The 19,950-nt window shown below is 42.6% G+C and overlaps 1 protein-coding gene across 8 annotated transcripts in view; it reads left to right on the top strand.

The window, feature by feature from the left end:
* CD44 (CD44 molecule (IN blood group)) overlaps nucleotides 1-19,950 on the top strand; it is a 93,853-nt gene that overhangs the window by 20,440 nt on the left and 53,463 nt on the right. For all 8 annotated transcript variants that reach the window (XM_055281928.2, XM_055281926.2, XM_055281923.2 and 5 more), the window contains exon 2: nucleotides 17,022-17,187. In XM_055281928.2, the coding sequence (XP_055137903.1) occupies nucleotides 17,022-17,187 (166 nt within the window). The remainder of the gene's footprint in view (nucleotides 1-17,021; nucleotides 17,188-19,950) is intronic.

The following is a 19,950-nucleotide window of genomic DNA, read 5'->3' as shown; positions in this document are numbered from 1 at the left end:
CTAAAGAAAAGAAGATCTGGCCATTCCCAGCCACACCTCAGAAGTGAGTAAGTCTTTTGCACCTTTTAATAGGAGTATTTACATGTGTGTCGGTTTCTCATCTGCTTTCAATTTCATTAGAGTGTGATTTTGGACTGTTGCTTGAGATGAAAGAGCAGATTATCAAAGTGCAAATGATTTTTTTCATGGTGCAAACACATCATAAATTAGAACCTATGAGACCCCTTTGCAGCAGGGAAGACTGGGGCCAGTCATCCAAGGTTTCATCTTCCTGTAGGAGAAGGGAAGAAAACGGATATTTATTAAGCATCTGTTACTATCCAGACTCTCTACTGGTGCTTTTTTGTATATTTATTCTCTAACTCCCATCAACTTCTCTTTGAGAGAGGCAGCAAATGACAACTGAATAAATGAATGGCTGAATTTCATCAGAGCCAGTTTACAGGCAGAGAAACTGAGGCTCATAAAATGGATGTAACCCACCTGAGATGTCTCAGCTCTTATATGGTGGGCCTGGAATTCAATTCAGAGCTCCTTCTCCCTTTTAACGCTTCACTGCAAGTTCCCATTCAGCTTCATGGGATTAATCCTGTTCTTCTGTCCCTAGAATGGAGCCTTGAAAGTTCAAGGTGTCTCCTTTTCCTAAGAAACTGGATTTTTCTGGCTCCTTGAGAATTAAGGAGCTCAAAACAATTGAGAACTCTTGGGAGGCATCTTCAGGAAAGGAGGTGATGGAAATTTCCCTCTCCTCACTCTCCCCAGTGGCAATGGGGCCTCCAAGGCCACCAAAGATCAAGGTGCCAGGTGGGGGATGCCTCCCAGCTTCCCATTCATTGTTTAGTTGGGGGCCACTCAGCAGCTCCTCAGGCGAGAATTGTCTTAGAATGGAAGAATGGTTCAAATTGGCCCAAGATGCTGAAATTTATTGCAGGGATCACTGGGACAATGTGTAGCAATTTAGGAGCCTTCTCTCTAAGGGAATCAGTAGCTGCTGCATTTCTCTTAATTGAAACCACTCTTTCCCTCCAGCTTCGATGGGGCAGGTTCTCATATCTGCGTGCTGAAAGGCGTTTATTTGGTGTAATTTGAGAGCAGGATGCTGGTAACACTTTCTTTTGTGTTTTGCCAGTCGTTTCTTTTTACTGGCCAGTCCACCCTGTCTGACGCATTCATTATACCATAACCACCTTGACACCAGAGTGAAATGCCATTTCTCTACAGGCAGGAGAGAGTCACATGGATTCCTTGAGTGTTTGTAGGGTAAGTGAGAAAGATACGTAGCCTTCTCCTAGAGGCAGAGGGCTGGGTTGGCTGGGACTTAGAGATTTTCAAATCCAACTCTGTCCTTGTCTGATAAAGTAAACGAGGTCTCTGAAGGTAAAGTGACCTCTCTAAGTACTCACAGCTTATCAGTAAGAAGCCTGATATTACAACTCCAGGTCACTAGACCTTCAACCTAATGTTCTTCCCACTAAACCGAGTTAACATTTATTGTGCACCATACTAAATGGCAGACACTGGGGACACAAAGATGAATAAGGCATGGTCCCAGTGGAACCCACTTTGGTTATATGGGTTAGGGCACTTGAGGCAGGATCCTCCTTAGAATGGTGTTTTATAAAGTCTCTCTCTCTCTCTCTCATCTATCTCCAATCTATCCTCTCTATCAAGAGAGAACACACATAATATAGAGTAAGCACCCATGTACTGGATAATTAGGCTTCTGGCTCCTAATTATCAGGAAGCCTGGAGGTCTTGAGTGGTTGTAACCAAGGATACTGAAAGTGGTTGACCAGTTAATAAAGAATTAAGTTAGAGTAAGAGGCACTTTACTTTTAAGCTGCCTTTAATACACTTTAATCTTTGTGATGATTGGCTAATATCTGTTAAGTACCAGGCTCTTTGCAGAAAGTCAGGTCCTTTGCTAAATGATTTAGGTATATTTCTTCATTTAATACTCAAAAAGCACCCCATAAGGAAGGCATTACTTTTCCTTTACTGATGAAGAAACTGAGGCTTAAAGGTTAAGAAAACATAGCATGCATAACATCCCGCAAGAGCTCAAGCCAGGACTTGGACCAAGTCTTTCTTGGATCTTTCTGATCCAAGCCATACTTGGAGTATGGTTACTACAATCTCACAATACAATGAGGGCAAATCCCTGCAATCACCAGTTACCAGCAACTGTGAAATAATGGATGGCATAGATGTCAGGGGGTCAGGAGAGCCTTGTAAGCGTTCAGAGGGCTTGGGAGTGGACACATCACAGTTGCACTCTGCTGGGCGGCTCTGTAAATCTCTGGTTGGATTTTGTCTTGAATTTTTTTTTGGTCAAGACTCAGAAGGGATGGATGTAGCTTCACTTACCCCAATTCTATGCAGCTTGTGACCCAAATGGAACTCTTATCCCTTAAGCCAGGTCATTCAGTTGTTGTAGCCTTTGCCTTCCAAGTTTCCCTTGTCTACCCTACTGAGTCTGAATTCTAAGGACATCTCCTTATGGACTGTGGAAGGCAAAGATGAATTCCAAATCTTATTTAATCTGTGTGCTGGGGGGAGGAGGAGTGTATTTCCTTTTGCCAGGTATCTAAGCCTACAAAAAGCCCCCTAATAAATAAGTAAAGTATGTCCATGAGTTCATAAAAGAGTGAGCCTTAGACATACAGACCACCTGTCAAAAGAGCCCTGTCATTCTCTATTATAATATCCTTTTTTATTTTCTGTGTAACACTATCAGTATCTGAAATTACCATATTCATGTATTAATCATTTACCTGTACACTATATCCTCACTCTAGAGGTAAGCTCTTTGAGGGCACAGATTGTGTCTGACTCTCCAGCCCCCAAGATTATATCTGTCTCATATCATCCATATCATAGGGAAGGTGCTGTGAATTGACACCTTGCACCATGCTTTATGGGAACTAATGGTGCTTTGAGAGGCACAGATTTCGTAGAAAGAGACCCAGTTGTTCCCACCCTGATGGTTCTAGGTCTAGGTCTAGGTCACCAATGTCTATGGTGAAAGAATGGGCTTTTGCGAGGTATGGTCTCCTGTCATGTATGAGGGTCATTTATTTAAGGGAAAACCAAGACCTTATTTTCTTTGGCAATTGCACACAAGGGTCATTTGTAATGTCCTTCATTTCCAAGCCTCTGGATCTTTGCAGGGATCATGCTCCTTAAAAGAAGGAAGTTATGTTTGGCCTGCTTCAGCTGAGCATGGAATGGTAAAGATTTTGGTCCAAACCCTGTGGCTTGAGTTGGATTTAAAAGCTTGTCAGAAATGAGTTCTCTGGAGCTTGGCATTTGAGACTGGCATCTGTTGCTCCAGATGAGATTTCACAGATTGAAAGCTCAGGAAGAGGTGTGAATTACAAGCAATTAGTTCACAGGGCAGTTGGAACTGTAGTAATCCTGGAAATCTTTTGGCCCGCATTTTAAAAATATCCCCACAATCCAGCTTCTCCCTCTGTAGGGCTTCTGCTTGGGAAAGTTAGTGTGACTCCCCAAAACATCTGAAGAGTGAATAGCAGTAGGGTTCTTGGACTGCGAAGGAGACCCCGCTTCTTGTATGCATGCTCTTGTGCACACAGACAGAAACACACACATACATGCACACACAGACACAGACGCATACACCCATGTTCGCTTTAGCATCTGATAGAAAAAGAGGAACACAAGGAAAGACAGAGATTGAGTCATCAACATGTGACCTGGTGATTTCTGAGTCCTCTGACTTTGAAATCAGTGGAAATCTAGAGCTCTACTTTGTCACTTGTAATGCTTTGTTGTTGCAAATAAATATTTTTGCAGCTGCATCACTTCATTGCTAATATATTTGAAGAAGGCAAGATAACCTAAAGGCATGAATCTTGTTCTGTTTTAACCCACCTGTAAGTCAGTGTTGGTTGTAAGGTAAATTGTAAGTAAGAGCTATTGGCCACCAAGTGCCAAGGGTTATGAATGATTTACCTTTTTTTTTTTTCTAAACTGAAGCAAACTCATGGTTGTTCCTAGAAAAACATGCACACTCACTTGCTTGCATTCGGATAAGCTTCTTTGAGTAACAGGGAAGAGGCCACTAGGATTACAAGGCACTTAGTGCCCATTGGAGTGTGACTGGCATTGTGCACCCTGTGAATTATAGTGGTGGTAGGGGGAAAGGGGTAAAAAAGCATCAATCTATGGAGTACGCGAACCAGATGGCATCTGTCCTGGGAAGAACAGATGTCCCTCATAGGAGAATTAGAGGACTATACTAGTCAGGCAGAAATCCAGTCCATTCATCAAGCTTTACCTCTTGCTGTGGTCACTACAGGGTCAGCCCTGTTGAGGCTCAGGCCTCTTAAATCCCAGTGCAAGACCAATTTCTCTATGAAATTCTCCCTGTCTTCTTTGTTCTCATGGCTACTTCCTGGGAGGAGAAAGTAGTAATCAGCTCCCACCCCCCAGCTAAATTTGCATGGTATTAGCAAATTCTAACCCAAGATGTTAAAACTATCTGAGAAGAGGCATGACTCTGCTTCTTGTCTGTACCCTCCTAAAGTCAAGGTTCAGCAAGGAGAGAGACATTTGCATGTGGCCCCTGAGAAAGAAGAGATTTGTCTGCCTCACCCCCTGCTGGTGCAAACTTGCACCTCTCTCAGCCTCAGTTTTCTTATGTGTATAAAGTTTCAATGATCGCAATAGTACTTATCTCATGTGACTATTGTGGGATTGAAACGAGATAGTTCATGTGAAGTACCAAGCACAGAGCCTGGCACACAGTAGGTGCTCTATTAGTGTTAATATCACTGGAAAGCCCAGCTGGGGGCTCAGCAGTAGAAGCTGCCAGAGCCTTAGTGTTACAGCCACATCATTTACCCCACCATTCAAGTACATTTCATGCCCCAGGGTGAGAATCCACATATCCCAACCAGAGAGGCACAGCTTTGGTAAACTGAGTCTTAGCTAACTCATGTCAGAGACCAGGTGTTATTCTGGGGTTTGACTCCTGGCTCTTGCTACATTCATAGCAGGATGCTGAGTGGACTATACTCTGAGCCTCACTTGTTGCATCTGTGAAATGGGGGTGATTTTTTGACTTCTCAAGGTATAGCATCTGTTAAGGCACATAGACTACAATCTGACACAAATTAGCAGCTCCATACATTGCAGAATCTTTTCTTTTTCACTTAAGGAGATGTTAAAAGAGGCAAGAGGAAAGAAAATCAAATTTGGAGATGCCCTGGGCTGTGTGTTGAAGTTGGGCTCTGGTGGAATTGGTGGTGACCTTTTGCTTCTCTCCATCTGGATGGCTGTATCTTCAAGGACAAGTCTTACTGCAGTTTTTGATTGTATAAATCTGGCCAAGTCCACTATTTACCCAGCCCCAGTCTCCTTAGAGTAGGATTGGAAACTCGAACTTTGCTATCTCCTCTGCAGAGTGAGCAAGGGAAAATCTTTACGAAAAACCTTAAGTTGCAAGATATTTGTATTCTTACTAATGAGGGGAAAAAATACAAAAATGATAATACTAAGCCTGGCTCATGGATAGCATTTTTGCACAATGTATTTCATTTGGGCTGCAGCCTTTGAGCTGTGCTAATTGCTCTGAGCATCTGTTTGTATGTCCCTTGCATGGGGTGATTTACCCTCCTAGGTTTCCAAATGCTTTGGAGCCCCTGGTTTATTGCAGGACTTACTAAGTGGTGGCCATCATCACTTTGATTGGCCCCTACCACAGTATTTTTCAGACTTTTCCACTGAGGCTCCTAGGGCTTTGTGGCGGGTGCCAGGACCATTGATGGGGTAGGGTGGGTGCTGGATGAGAATGAGCAGCTGGTAGATTGAGTCTCTGGGTCTGCGCTTCCACCCTCATTCTAGCCCCCATTAGCTCAGCTCGATTTTTAACCACTTGAACTACTGTGGTTGTGCCTAAGACATCATGGCAGGGAGAGAAAGAAACGTCTGAAAACCATCAATCTTCTCTCTGAATGCTGCCACTGGTCCCATTTGCTTGTTGACAACCCAAGTTGAAAAGACAGCACCACAGGGGAATGGAGAAAATTAGCAGAACTGGAAAATCTGAGTTGAGATCCGGGTTTATCAAACTCTCGGTAAGACTGAGTCTGTGAAACTTATGTCCATTAGTTTCTTCATCTTTTAAATGGGTCTGTAGTACCTACCCTCTGGGCCTCACAGGCTGCTTTTGGATGTGAAAGTGCTTTATAATTGGTGAAGGAAACTGCTACGTGGCAAGAATAGCAAAGCCTGATGTACTTTAATCCATTCTGTTCTGCTGAGGGTGGAGCCCCAATGTGTCTTAATTCATATGAGGTTTTTGAGAAGGTTTATGAGATTTTAATACAGTCCCAGGTATGCACATCAACCCTCTCACTTTTTTCTCCCAAGCTCCAAAAGTTTCATAACTTTTTATTTCATCTTGGGTGGTAGGAAGGCAAGGTGTGCCTGGGGGAGCTACAGGGAGTTATTCAAGGTCACATAATTAGCTTATAATTAACAGAGTTTAGGCTAGAACCAGTGCATCCCACTCCCAGATGGGGGCCCCTGGCTCACCTCAGCATGTCAGCAACCCATTAATCACCCCTGAAATACAGATATTACCTGTGAGTAACAGTTTCTCATCTTACCTCAACGGTTATGAAAGTCTTCCCTCAAACTAAAGCTAAGCAGTTCCACAAAATGCCAGCTATAGACATTAGCAGAAACTGTATATTGATTAGGTGATGTGTCAGTCATTGTAACTACCCAGAAAAAAAAAATCCAATGACAAAACCAAGTGGCCCAACCTTATTTTCTACTTGCAAGAGGAAAAACCCTATCTGGGCCCTGAGATGCTTTTTTCATTTCATTTACCACATCCTGGGTTTGTGCTAGTCAATCTGCTAAATCAATAAGATCCGAAAAAGCAGAAAACAAAGATCGTGAGGCCAGAGGATTTCCTGATCACCATGGCAACACACAGGGGTGGGTACTGTGGTTTCTCTCCCTGAAGACTCACTCGTCAAAGACTACTTGGTGTTACAGAATTCTGGTGCAGTGAAGCAACAGTTCTGGGACACATACTTTCTTTTGCCAGAAAGACTCTGTTGGATCCAGGACCAGGAGTGGGGGGTTAAACAGTTCTCCATACCCTCACCTCCAAGTCCCCATCATCCCATTAGGAGACAGGGACAGGACTGTTCTCCAAACTCTCAAAACAACCCAAGAGCTTTCTAGACTGTGCACTGGGTTGATCATTTGGTGGCCTTGGCTGAAGGGCCAGGGTAATAGCTAGGAGAACCCTTGGGATTCTTCTCCAATGTGACAGGCCCCTCCATGTTGGTTCAGCATTGGCTGCCACGACAGTCTCCAGGCTCCATGGAAAAAAGGCAGAGAAATCGGGGGTCTAGCCAGGTGCCAAGACGTTGGGGTGCCTTGCCTTTCTAAGTGCCAAGTGATGAATAGCTCAGTTGAAAGCAACCCAGGGCACATTCTGGAGGAAATTCTCTGGGTATGATTGTTCATGACTGTTTTCTCTGCTCATTAAACCCTCATCCGCCTCCAGGGCAATTCCGGGAGAGACTGAGTCACTCAATACTCATGGTCTGCACTGGGCAGCCAAAGGCGATTCGGCCACCAAGTGTGATTCTGGCCTCATTCAGAAGTGGATGCTAAACAATACAGCCTTTCACCAGGAGCCCATCACATGGGCGTCAGGAGATGGGGGCGAGTGATGTGGCGGCAGAGGGAAGGCTGCCGGCCTTCTAGACTGGCAGGCCTGGGGGGCAGCAGAGGGCACAATAGCTAGAAAGACTCCCAGATGAAAACTTCTGGGCTTTGAAGCCTTCGAACAAATGAAGAAGAAAATGACTTCTTCATGTCCCATTAAGACAGTGAGTTGTGGCTTTTTTGAGAACAGCTTGCTCAGACCTCTTATGAAAGATAGATCAGTAGCAAGAGCACTGGTGTAGGAGTCAGGAATCTGCAATTATGAACCCCTGAGTTTTTTTGTGTGTGTGCGTGTTTTTGTTTTTTTGTTTTGTTTTGTTTTGTTTTGTTTTTTAACTTGCTGGAGTACCATGCTCGGCTATTCTTGATTTTATTTTCTCCTGTGTCACAAGAGAAATTGGTTAGAAGCTTCCCATTGTGCCTCCTGGCTTTAAAAGTAGATAATCCAATTAACAATAATGCTTTAAAACAACAAAACCTTGTCCTTTTCCCTTCCTACTTCTGATCAGAATCAGCTCAGTAAGATTTATTAGTTGTGCAATCTGTTTTGGACATGAGCTCAGCAAATGAGAGGACAGAAATAGAATCCTGGCTTTTTAATGATCAACACTGTAAAACTAAAAATTTTGGAGAGCTTACCAGGGCTTCTGGCTGCCCAAGTGGTTTGTGTGTGGCCGACTCCCAGGAGCTCGATCACTTTGGGTGCAGTCCACCCAAAGAGCCATGTTCCAGCTACATCAACCTGGAGCCTTAGCTTGGTTGGTCTAGATTTTTGGGTTTGGTCGCAGACATCTCAAAATGTCACAAGGACAGCCTGTGTCCTTGGTGACCCAACCCTGGGCCAACCCCAAGTCCTGGAGTCCTCTCCTAAGAGCCCTGCCTAATTGTAGGGAGAGCATTCAGGCTGTAAAGGGCAGGAGGCCTGAGGGCTATGACTAGGTTTGGGCTTTCTAAATTCCCAAGAGTATGATGGGAAGACCAACAGGCAGAATCAGAGAGAAGCAGTTAGCCCACTGTTGGGGAAAGCCAGTCAAGGTCAAGACTTCAGAATCTCCTCTCTGGAGAGAGAGTGAAAATTCCATTAGTGAAGTTTATTCCACTGAAGCCTTACCAAGCCTTGGTAAAGGCCCCTATCTTGTGGTCCAGAATCAAGGGACTTCTGATCTTAAAATAATATTCAATAAGCTCAAATTCTTCTCTCTAGGGCTCTCTTTTCATGATCACCTCTCCGCACTTTATTAAAAAAATCACATGAAGGGTAAGTGGGCTTCCTGTCATTTCAGTGTCTGACCTGCACGTAAGTTGGTATTTAACACTGGAAAACGATCAGCCAGATTGCCCAGTCTGAAACCCAGGTCCCCCAGTGACTAGCACAAGTTACTTACGTCTTCTCAATGGATCACTTACCTCTTGTGTAAAATGGGGATAATAAAAATGCCTGCCACATAGGATTGTTAGGAAAATTAAGTGAAATATTAGGTGTAAAGTGCTGAATACTTTGAACCCAGACTAGGCACTCAGTGAGTGCTCACTGTGGTTATCGTGGACCAGGAGCTGCAGGAATTAGAACACCATTGAGTAGCAGGAATTGGCTTTATTCTCATCTTCATGATAAAGCAACTTCTCCTTACATATAGCTTAATCTGGAACTGAAAATCTAATTCTGCCTCATCCCTCCTGAGGAGATGACAAATAGGGATCTGGCACACCTGGGTGGCTCAAGTTAGAAAACAAATTAACTCATTTTGCAGAATCTGGAGACGTCTGGTCTGGAGAACTGACAGTGCCCTCTCTTTGGGCATAGTACGATTGTAGGTTGTCTTCAGGTGGTCTTCATATGGAATGTACTGTGTTTACCATGTTCCCTAGGAGATCTGGCCTCAGAAATGGCCCTGTGGTAATATGTGAACATACTGTCCTGTAACTGAGATGATGGCTTGCACATTCAGACAGACAAAGCCAGTTACAAAACTAAAAGTTGGTCTCTGAAACATTTGCTTTCAGGGAAAACAGCAAATGTTCACAGAAGCAAAGTTCTGGGTTAAAGACATTTTAAGTGTCCAATAAGGAATTCTCAGCAAACGCCAGCTGGTGATTCTTCAGATATGATGTGGGAAAGGAAACTGATAGGTGATCTTTTTGCACCCTATAAGACTGCAGCCTGTTGGGGGTTGGGGGCAGAAAGAGAGCATTTATTAATTCATTATTTCATTCAACATTTGCCTACCGTGGGCGGCTGTACTAGGTACTGGGGATATAATTGTGAAGAAGGGAGACACCAGTTCTGTTGTCACGAAGCCCACAGGGAAGTTCCAAAATTTCAGAATGCTGGAATTTCTGGTTACTAGAGACCTTGGAGATAATAATTTCTTGTAATTCTTTACCTGGTTGTGTCACAGACTTTGAGAACCAATGAAAACCAGAGATGTTGCCCTACCTAAACACACACACACACACACACACACACACACATCCATACACACAATCTTGCATATAATCTCACAGGTCCATGGATGTATTGACCAACTCCTGGATTCCATATTGAAAATCCCTTGCAGCCCAGCTCCAATACTAGCTACTGCATGAACCAGCCCACTCACCTCTCAGGAAAGTTTGGGAAGACGTAGATGATGGCAACTTGGGTGAAAATTACACAGTGCTCTCTTCCCAGTACATGTAGTGATTTTCTACAACTTCAGAAATAACTGGGGTGGACCAAGGAGCTATTATTCCTCGCAGGCCCTACAATCTAGGCAAAGCTTTGAAATGTGCTGGGACAATTTTATTAGAGATCCATTTTCCTTGATCTGAGGCTTAGGGGACAGTATAGATGAGATTAATGGCATTTGGGGTCAGTGATGGTTTATCCAGGAGAGAATGCATAGTACCTGTAACCAGGAGCCTGGATAGGAGGCAACATAGCATAGAGGTTAGAACACTGACTTTCCCACTTGGATGACATTGGGCAAAGGACTTCACCACTTTGTGCCTCAGTTTCCTCATCTCTAAAATGGGTTTAGCAATAGTGCCTACCTCATAGCATTTTTATGAGAATTAAATTAGCTGAAGTACATAAGGCACCTAATAAGTGTGCAATGCTCATTGGCTCTGATTATTGAGTGTCAAACACCATATCAAGTGTTTGACTTACCTTATTTCATTTAATAGTTCCATAAACCCTGACAGGTTAGCATTGTCACCCCATCAAGGAAGAGGTGGAGAGTCAGAGAGGTTAAGTAACTAACAACCTGTGTCACCTAAAGTGAGTGGCAGGGTCAGGAATTGAACCAGGTTCGAGGAGGTCCTAACTAGGTTGAACTACTGACCTTCATAACAGTTCGGCACTAGAGACCAGCTTTCTAGGACAAAAAAACCTTCTTTCAGAGCTCCTTTTTCTCACCTTCCTGACCGCTCCCTAGCAGACCTCTTCCCATGTGGGTAGGGAGATAAGATTCCTAGACACTGGGACACTGGTCTCCATGACCCCTCTGTGCCGCCCACAGACCTATAGTAATGAGCGTGCTAAAGGCCTGGTGGCATTTCTACCACAGGAAGTCTCCTCTCCGAATCCAAAACTGGCCTCAAACAGTCAGTGTTTTCAGTTGAGCTCATTTATCGCTCAGAGGGAGGCACTTGGGACATTTTATTCATTACATGATACAGGAGATTTATTGGAGACCAGAGGGCTCAATGGAAAACATTCTTGATTTATTTCCAGCCGGAAAGGCTTGTTTGAGAGATGCAATCAGCCATTTAGTATTAGCTTCTTGAGTCAAAGTGGATCCTGAATCACAGAGGTGTCTGTTTCTCAGGAGATACACACAGACATCTGAGGAGTCTTGCCTCTCTATAGTGGTTTGCAGCATGGCTAGCACCATTGCCAGAGACATTGGCACTCTGTCAAGCAATGTTCTGTGGTCCATGGCTATTCACGTCTCAACCTTACCTTAATTCTACTTCATTGTGAGTTTGGGCAGGTTTCTTTATTTCTTCCCCTCTCTGTGTGTTAGTTTCTCCATCTGGAAAATGAGAATACTAATATTACCCACCTCATAGGGATGTTTTAAGGATAAAATGAGTTAATAATTCTAAAGTGCCTAAAAGAGAGCCTGGCATATACATAACGAATGCATAATAAATATTAGCCACTGCTCTTGCTGTTGGCATTATTAATATCCTCCAGGGTAAAAATTTGGGTTGGCATTAGTATCAAGGAAATCTGTTGAAATATTTTCATAAATTATCAGCGTTTGAATGACACACAGCCTTGAAAATGTTGGCTCCTTTTCAGTCAAGAGTGACCTAGAGTAGAAGGATTGTGAACACTCACAGGATAGTTGACCAGAAATGAAGTATTTAACTCCATTCTTGCAGCTCCTAAGTGGTTAAATAGCGTCAGGGTTAGGAGTTGGACTTTCTCATGAGATCAAGGTAAATGTAAGCTGTGGAATTTTTACTTTGCATAGGATTTCTTCATCCAATCAGTAGCCCTCTGCAGATACCTACAATGTGTCAGGACCTGCTTAAGCCTTCACATCTAGGAAGGCTAAAGGTTGAGTTTGTCTGTTTCATCCTGTCTTGGCTGATCACATGCACATACAACCACACACTCACTTGCATACACACATGTAAGTATGAGGAGAATTCAAAATGTTCATGGAAAAATGAGATTAAAAGATAAAAGTTTAAAGATGTAAACTTTACTTCTCAACATAAGCACCATCACATTCAAGATACTGTTATAAGCTATGATAGCAGCCATTTAGTCCATCCCTAAAGAACTGAGGGTCCTGGGAATTTAATCTCGTCAATGCAGTCTTTCTTACATTGCTAACTAAAGAAAAATGGGTCCCCTTTAAAGATTTTTAAAGATTAAGTAACAAAAAAAAAAAGTCAGATGGAGTCAAATTTGGACTGTAAGGTGGATGCCTAATGGCTTCTCCATAGAAATTCTCAAAAAAATTGCCTTTGTTTGATGAGAGTAATGAGCAGGAGCATTGTCATGGTGGAGGAAGACTCTCTGGTGAAGCTTTTCGATACATTTTTTCTTCAAAAGCTTGGGCTACCTTTCTGAAAACACTCTCATAATTAGCAGATGTTATCGTTCTTTGACCTTCCAGAAAGTTAACAAACAAAATGCCTTGAGCATCTCAGACAACTGCTGCCATGACCTTGGCTCTAGACTGGTCCACCTGCTTTGACTGGTCCACTTTTGCTTTGACTGGACCACTTCTACCTCTTGGTAACTATTTCTTTGATTGTGCTTTGTCTTCAGGATCACACCCATAAGGCCATGTTTCATCTCCTGTTATAATTCTCAAAGAAATGCTTCAGGATCTTGATCCCACTTATTTAAAATTTCCATTGAAAGCTCAGCTCTTGGCTGCAGCTGATCTGGGCACAATGGTTTTGGCAACCACTGAGTGGAAAGTTTGCTCAACTTTAATTTTTCAGTCAGACTTGTGTAAGCTGAACCAGTTGAGATGTCTATGATGCTGGCCATTGTTTCTGCTGTTAATCATTGGTCCTCTTCATTTAAGTCACAAATAAGATTAATTTTTTTTCTCCCAAACTGATGTGGATGGCATATCACTGCAGCCTTCATCTTCAACATCATCTTGTCCCTTCTTCAAACAAGTTATCTGTTTGTAAGCTGCTGGTTTCTTTGGGGCATTGTCCTGATGAACTTTTCATAAAGCATCAGTGATTTTGCCATTCTTCCACCTAAGCCTCACCAAAAATTTTGGTGTGTGTTCTTGCTTCAATTTTAGCAGAATTCATGTTGCTCTGAGAGAGGATCTTTTCAAACATGTCTTATCCTTGTTAGTGCCTCAAACTAGATCCTGTTCAGATATATCAAGTTAGTGAGAGTTTATTTTGGTGCAAAAAAAAAAATTTGAAATCTATGTATAGTTTTCTCATAGCACATATTTTTCACGAACTTTTGGAAGAGCCGTCATATAGACACACTCACACAATGCATGCATGTATTGTCAGTGAAGTTATGTTGGCTTCTGAAACACAAGGGATTTTACTGAAACTCATGAAACTCAAGGGATTTTACTGAAAACTCTCAGCCTCAATTGGTTCCTCTTACATTTGCATATTCTGTCTGCCAGGTGGCAAGGTAGAATTGACTGTAATAAGAAAGAAACTACCATTGAGCTCCAATTATTGTCCATGCCTCAGAGTTGATTTTTAACCTGAGAGTGACAGCAGCCACCTGGGCCAGGGGCAGACAGGAGTTTGCCTCGCCTGGAATCAGAGGCTCCCCTATCAGCCTTATCGTCAAGAAGCTGATAAGAATGCTTTGTTTTTCTTTTGTGTGCTGGACAAGGAGATGCCCCGGAAGGTCTGTGATGTAGATTGACAATTTGCTTTTGTAAGACTGGCCAACTGAGGCCAAAGTTGAAAAGGTCAGTAAAAACAAATAGTATTGCAAAAGGGCCTTATGCATTTCCTTCTCTATCCTCTCATTGCCCCATCAGCCAAGTGCTGCATGAGTGGCTTAAGGGAACACCATTAGGCTTGAAAAAGAGTGAACTGCAAAAACACATTTTCTCCATTTCACCTAGTTGTTATTTTCCCCCCATGTGCTAAAGATACAAACAAAAGAAAATAAAAATAATAGACATTGGCTTATGTCTTTTCAAGTTCCATTTCTTGTTTCTTCTTTTACTATTTTCAGAATCAAGGAGGATAATACAGAATTTTAACAGTTTTCTTATCTCATTTTGCATTTGTTAGACATTGTTTCCTAGTGGTTGAGATCTGCTTCCTGCTCAGGAAAGAGAAAGCAGTGGTTGCCCATACAATTCAATAATAATGACTCTATCTTTGTCATTATTTAACAGTTGTTTACGTGTGCCTCTCTCCTTTCTTCAGTTGCCCTAATGATAGAAAAGGATCCTTGGGCACATAGTAAAGTGTTTCAAAGTATGGGTTTGGGTGGTAAACAGGTCTGAGATAGATTTCCTGCTCTGCCACTTAAGAGCTGGGTGACTTTGGGGAGTCATTTAATTTTTCTGAGCTTCACCCATAAATAATACATACATACATAAAACTCATCTTTCAGAGTTCTGAAGATGATGCAACACAGAATCTCAAAGGTAATGGGTACCCAGAGACATTGCTGTAATATGTCCCGTGTCTTCTTGCTGTCAGCTCAGAAATACAGAACAGAGCAACTGGGATTCAGGAAGGAGACTATAGGCTCTAGATAGAAGTACTCATTTGCTTCCTTGGGCAACTCACTTCCCTGAGCCTCAACTTTCTTGTTGGTAAATAAGTGGAATCTTCCTACCCACCTCCAGAGCTGTGCAATGAAGAGATGGAGCTGGTTAATGCCAGTTCTGTCTGATTCCAGACCTGGTTCTTAACTAACAACAAGGAGTGGTGCCTGGCCGGGCACCTGGGGCATTGTCCCAAGATGATGTCAGCATGTCTCCTTAGAGAAGGACTGTCATTGAGGCCTAAGGATGTGTTCAGGAGGAATCAAGCTTCACCAGGATAGTTTCAATGACTTAACCCTTTGCATGCAGTTTCCTCAAGTGTAAACCGGGGGTCATATACTCCCAGGAGTTTTCAGTTACAACCTTTGAAGTCTTTTGAGATTGTTACACAGGATCAAGTAGAAGAGGATGATTTCTGGCTCTCTATTGGAATTTCAGATTAATGTCTACAAAACTCACTAAAGTCCTTGTATTGAATAATTCTTTACCCAATTGATAGCAGTTAGGCTTCATTTTCAATGCCATTAACTCTGAGAGCAAACGACAGGCTTTTGGTCTGCCAATATATTAAAAGTGTGTTTCTGAGGAAATTTCAATGAGTCATTTGTTTATATAACAAATACTTGTTGAGCATCTACTTTCTATTGGGTACTGTTATAGGGATTACAGATAACAGCTGCAAGCAAGTAAAAGGCCCTTGCTTTCTCAGAGCTTTCATTCCAGGAAGGAGAAAAAGAGAATAACCACACACACCAATAGACGACCATGCCATTGTGAAGACACAAAAGCCAAATGAGTTGAGGGAGAGACTGGGGGTTAGGTAAGCGTGTTTAGGGAAGCACTCTAAAGTGAGGTGATGTGGAGTTAAAATTCTGAATGACAAAAAAATGAACCACCTATGTGACCATTTTAGAATGGAACATTCCAGACAGAGAAGAAGGTAGATACAAATGTTCTAGGATGGGAAGGAGCTCAGAGTGTCTGAGAGAATTGAAGAGAAGCTTTGTGCTTAGAGCAAAGCAAGCTACTTTGAGGTTAGAGAGGGAGCCAGGAGCCAGATTATGTTGGTTTTAGCCGTAATAAGAACATTTATACTGGGTGTGAACATAAACTCTTGGAGGTTGTAAGCCAGGGAGAGATCACTTGATTGTGGAAAAATGCTCATAACATAAGATTAAGTGGAAAAATGACTCTCAAATATAGAACTGTATATTCAGTACCATTTCAATTATGCAAGCATATGTGTGAGTATGCATATTTGTGTGTTTGTGTGTATGTGTATATAGATACATACTTTATGTATATATGCATAAAGTATTTGTGTGCGTGTGTGCACGTGTGAATGTGTGTATTCAGTAAGCAAACTGGAAGAAGACACAGAAAAGTGTTTGCTGTAGTTTTTGTAGTGGTGGACTTACTTTCCTTCATTCCTTTCCTGTGTTTTGTAAGTTTTCCGTAAGTTTGTATGACACCAATAATCAAAATTAAATCATTTGCTTTTTAAAACCTTTGTTGCAGAGCAGTCAATGGAGAGAATGTAAGAGTGATGTTATTTTACCGTGTCTTATCTCAGATTTGAGCTTAATATCATGGTGCTTTGGAATGCTGAAGTGAATTTTGAAGGCTCTGGCTAGTAGAGAAGTTTATTTGGCTTTTTGTTTGTTTGTTCTTTTTTTTTTTTTTTTTTTTTTTTTGAGATGGAGTCTCGCTCTGTCACCCAGGCTGGATTGTAGTGGCATGATCTTGGCTCACTGTAACCTCTGCCTCCTGGGTTCAAGCGATTCTCCTGCCTCAGCCTCCCAAGTAGCTGGGACTACAGGCACGTGCCACCACACCTGGCTAATTTTTGTATTTTTAGTAGAGACGGGGTTTCGCCATGTTGACCAGGCTGGTCTCGAGCTCCTGATCTCAGGTGATCCACCCGCCTCGGCCTCCCAGTGTGCTGGGATTATAGGTGTGAGCCACCGCACCTGGCCTTATTTGGCTTTTTAAGGATTCTGTCCTAAACTGAACTTATTACTGTCTCCAAATTATTTATGCAAAAGAATCTAACATTTCTGTTTCTTCCCATAGATTTGAATATAACCTGCCGCTTTGCGGGTGTATTCCACGTGGAGAAAAATGGTCGCTACAGCATCTCTCGGACGGAGGCCGCTGACCTCTGCAAGGCTTTCAATAGCACCTTGCCCACAATGGCCCAGATGGAGAAAGCTCTGAGCATCGGATTTGAGACCTGCAGGTAGGAGACCAGCACCCAACCACTGGGGAAAGCTGGCAGCCTGGGACCAGGGAGCTGGGCTTAGAACTGGAAAGCTCCTTTCTCACAGCCGAATGGATTATTGCCCAAGGAGTCAACCCCACCTATTAATTTGGCCAAGTCAGTCTGGAACCTGTATGACAACTGGAGTTTAAAGTAAGCTAAAGACACCTTTGTGAATCATAGAGCGGGAGCCCAGAGGAAGCCATTAGGGGTCCTCTTGGCTGGAATCCTCTTGTCTAACCTGCTTCCACAGAGCTCTCCTGGCCTTGAAGAAGCTGCAGCATCATTGTCAGAACCACAAGAAAACATAAACCAAATAACAGTGTCTGAAATAAATATGTGGCTGTTAGAGTCTTGGCCCTGCGGACTTGGCTCAAAGCAGACTTTTCAAACTACTCTCTCTTACTCTCTCTTTAAAAAAATTTTTCTGGTTTCCCTTCTATGTTTCTCTGGTTTGAAAAAGTAAATAAAAAGGCATGAGAATTATTAAGCTATATTATATTAAGATATATATATATTATTATTGGGAGCCCTGTTATTCTAGAGCTCCCTAGAGCCTTCCTCAAACTATGGCTCCAAGCAAGATAATCACAACAAGCAAGGACTTTATTTTTTGAATTTCCAATGGCCTTGTGGTAAGCGGTGCACAAGAAGAGCAAGCCACGGTGGCAATCACGGTGAATTGTTCTGGTTCAATTTGTTTTCACTAGAAGAGGACCGAGTAACCTCTACAACTGCTCTGAAGTTTCTACCCCAGCCTGTAGCTGTGCTTTTCAGTGTCTTTAGGTAATATGATTCCCCTTTCTCTGCAACACACACTCACATGCACACAGACTGCTTTTGAAAAGTCAAGCTGCAGAACTCTACAGAAACCATGAAGTGTAAGTTAAGTTCTTCTATCCTCCAACACTGGTTACAGTCATGCACCCGCATTATGAGTGATGGCTGAGACTCTTGCTGAAAGATAAAAGGAAAGTCTTTTGCCTAAAATTGCACTGTCTGATACGGTAGCCACTAACCACATGTGGTGACTTACACTTAAACTAATTAAAATACTAAAACTAAAACTTCAGTTCTTCACTAGCACTAACTACATTTTAAGTGCTCGGTTAGCCACCAATGGCCAGTGGCTACTGTACTGGACGACCCAGGTTAGAGAATATTTCCATCATTGTAGAAAGTTCTATTGAGCAGCACTGCTCTAAAATAAAGAGCAGATGTACACAGATATCTGTATGTGTTCAGAGCTAGGTCTGGGGGAATATGAAAGGAGCAGAGAGAGGGAGAAAGCTCTGGTGGCTACTGACCTTGCACTGTAGGATGCAATGAAAAAAGGCCGTTTAGCAAATCCATTATTCTATTTCCAAGGCTAATTGTTTAATTATGGCCCTGACTAGGCCACTGGCCTAAGAAAGTGAATTTAGTAAGCTGAACTTTGATTGTGAAATACAAACAAGGCATACTTGCAAAATATAGAAATGCTCCCATGTGCTGAGGACCAGGGGAGTTCTTATAACTGCCACTGGCCAATCATCAAGCACTTAGATGCTGGGAGCCCTACTGCCCACCTGGCCAAACCCCTCACTTAATCCTCAAACTGCACTATTGGTCAATATTATCACCTCATTTTATGGATGAAGCAACTGAGGCTTAGAGAAGTTCCACACACAGCCTGCCTATGGAGGAGTTGGGATTCTGGTTCTGCTTGGCCTCAGCCCAGGACAGGATTTTAATGACTAAGCCCTCCTCAGGGGCTTAAAAGTGGAGGAATGTATGCTGCCTGGATTTGCTGAATATTCTTTCCCTCCTGTGAACAGTAACTTACTCATGCCACATACACACATATAAACTTTAATATCCAAAATTTACAGTTAGCATGACACATAAAACTGGCAGGCAACATGAGGTGGCAAAAACTCAGTAATAATAGCTTACGAAGAGAATGCAATAGATTCTAGAATGTTGGTGTTATCCATACTTGATGACATGATGTGATGGGGGTGAGTTGGCAGGTAGGTTCACCAAGAAGTATTATTTAGAAAAAGAAAAACTGTGCCAAAGAAATCTATCATTTCACCCACAACTTTTATTAAGTGTTGCAAAACTGATTTCCATAATTTCACTCAGGTAGCTATGAATCAGCTTTCTGCCACAGGACAGATGGCAGAGTCTCATGGGTTAGGATAAAACCTTAGCAGCTACTCTCTTTTGTCTGCCCCACCCTGATTGGTAGCACCTCTTAGATATATGAAAACTTATTACCATTTAATTGTGCCCACACCCCCTGCCAAGCTAAGGAGGCTTTGGGGAAACCAGTTTGTCTGTTCAGATGAGAAATTAGTCATGCGAGCTACAATTGCCACATAGATAGGAGTTCTGTGTGCTTGGAAACTTCAGACTCACAGACATTTCCATGGGTCTTGCAGGGTGATGCACTCCATGCTGTTGCCCCTGGCAGGAAAGATGAAAAGCATCGACGTGCATTTTAGCCAGAATTGCATTTTGAAAAACCTGCTGGATTTAGCTTCCTCCTCTCTGCCCTCCTGCTGCACCACAGCTTCCCTTGAACGTGGCATTTTCTCAGCCCACGTCTCATTTTTTGAGGCATTTTATATTCAGAAAAAACTGTGTTTTTAGCACAATTAAAAAATAAGCAAGTTTTTAGCCAGCAGGATGCTGCTAGAAGAGGCTGGGCTGTGTATGTTGTGTCTGAAAGGGCCTCCAGATGTAACACACTCCCAG

This window comes from Symphalangus syndactylus, chromosome 6, assembly GCF_028878055.3.
Source record: "Symphalangus syndactylus isolate Jambi chromosome 6, NHGRI_mSymSyn1-v2.1_pri, whole genome shotgun sequence".
Lineage (NCBI taxonomy): Eukaryota > Metazoa > Chordata > Mammalia > Primates > Hylobatidae > Symphalangus > Symphalangus syndactylus.
This window is presented reverse-complemented; position numbering and strand designations above follow the sequence as displayed.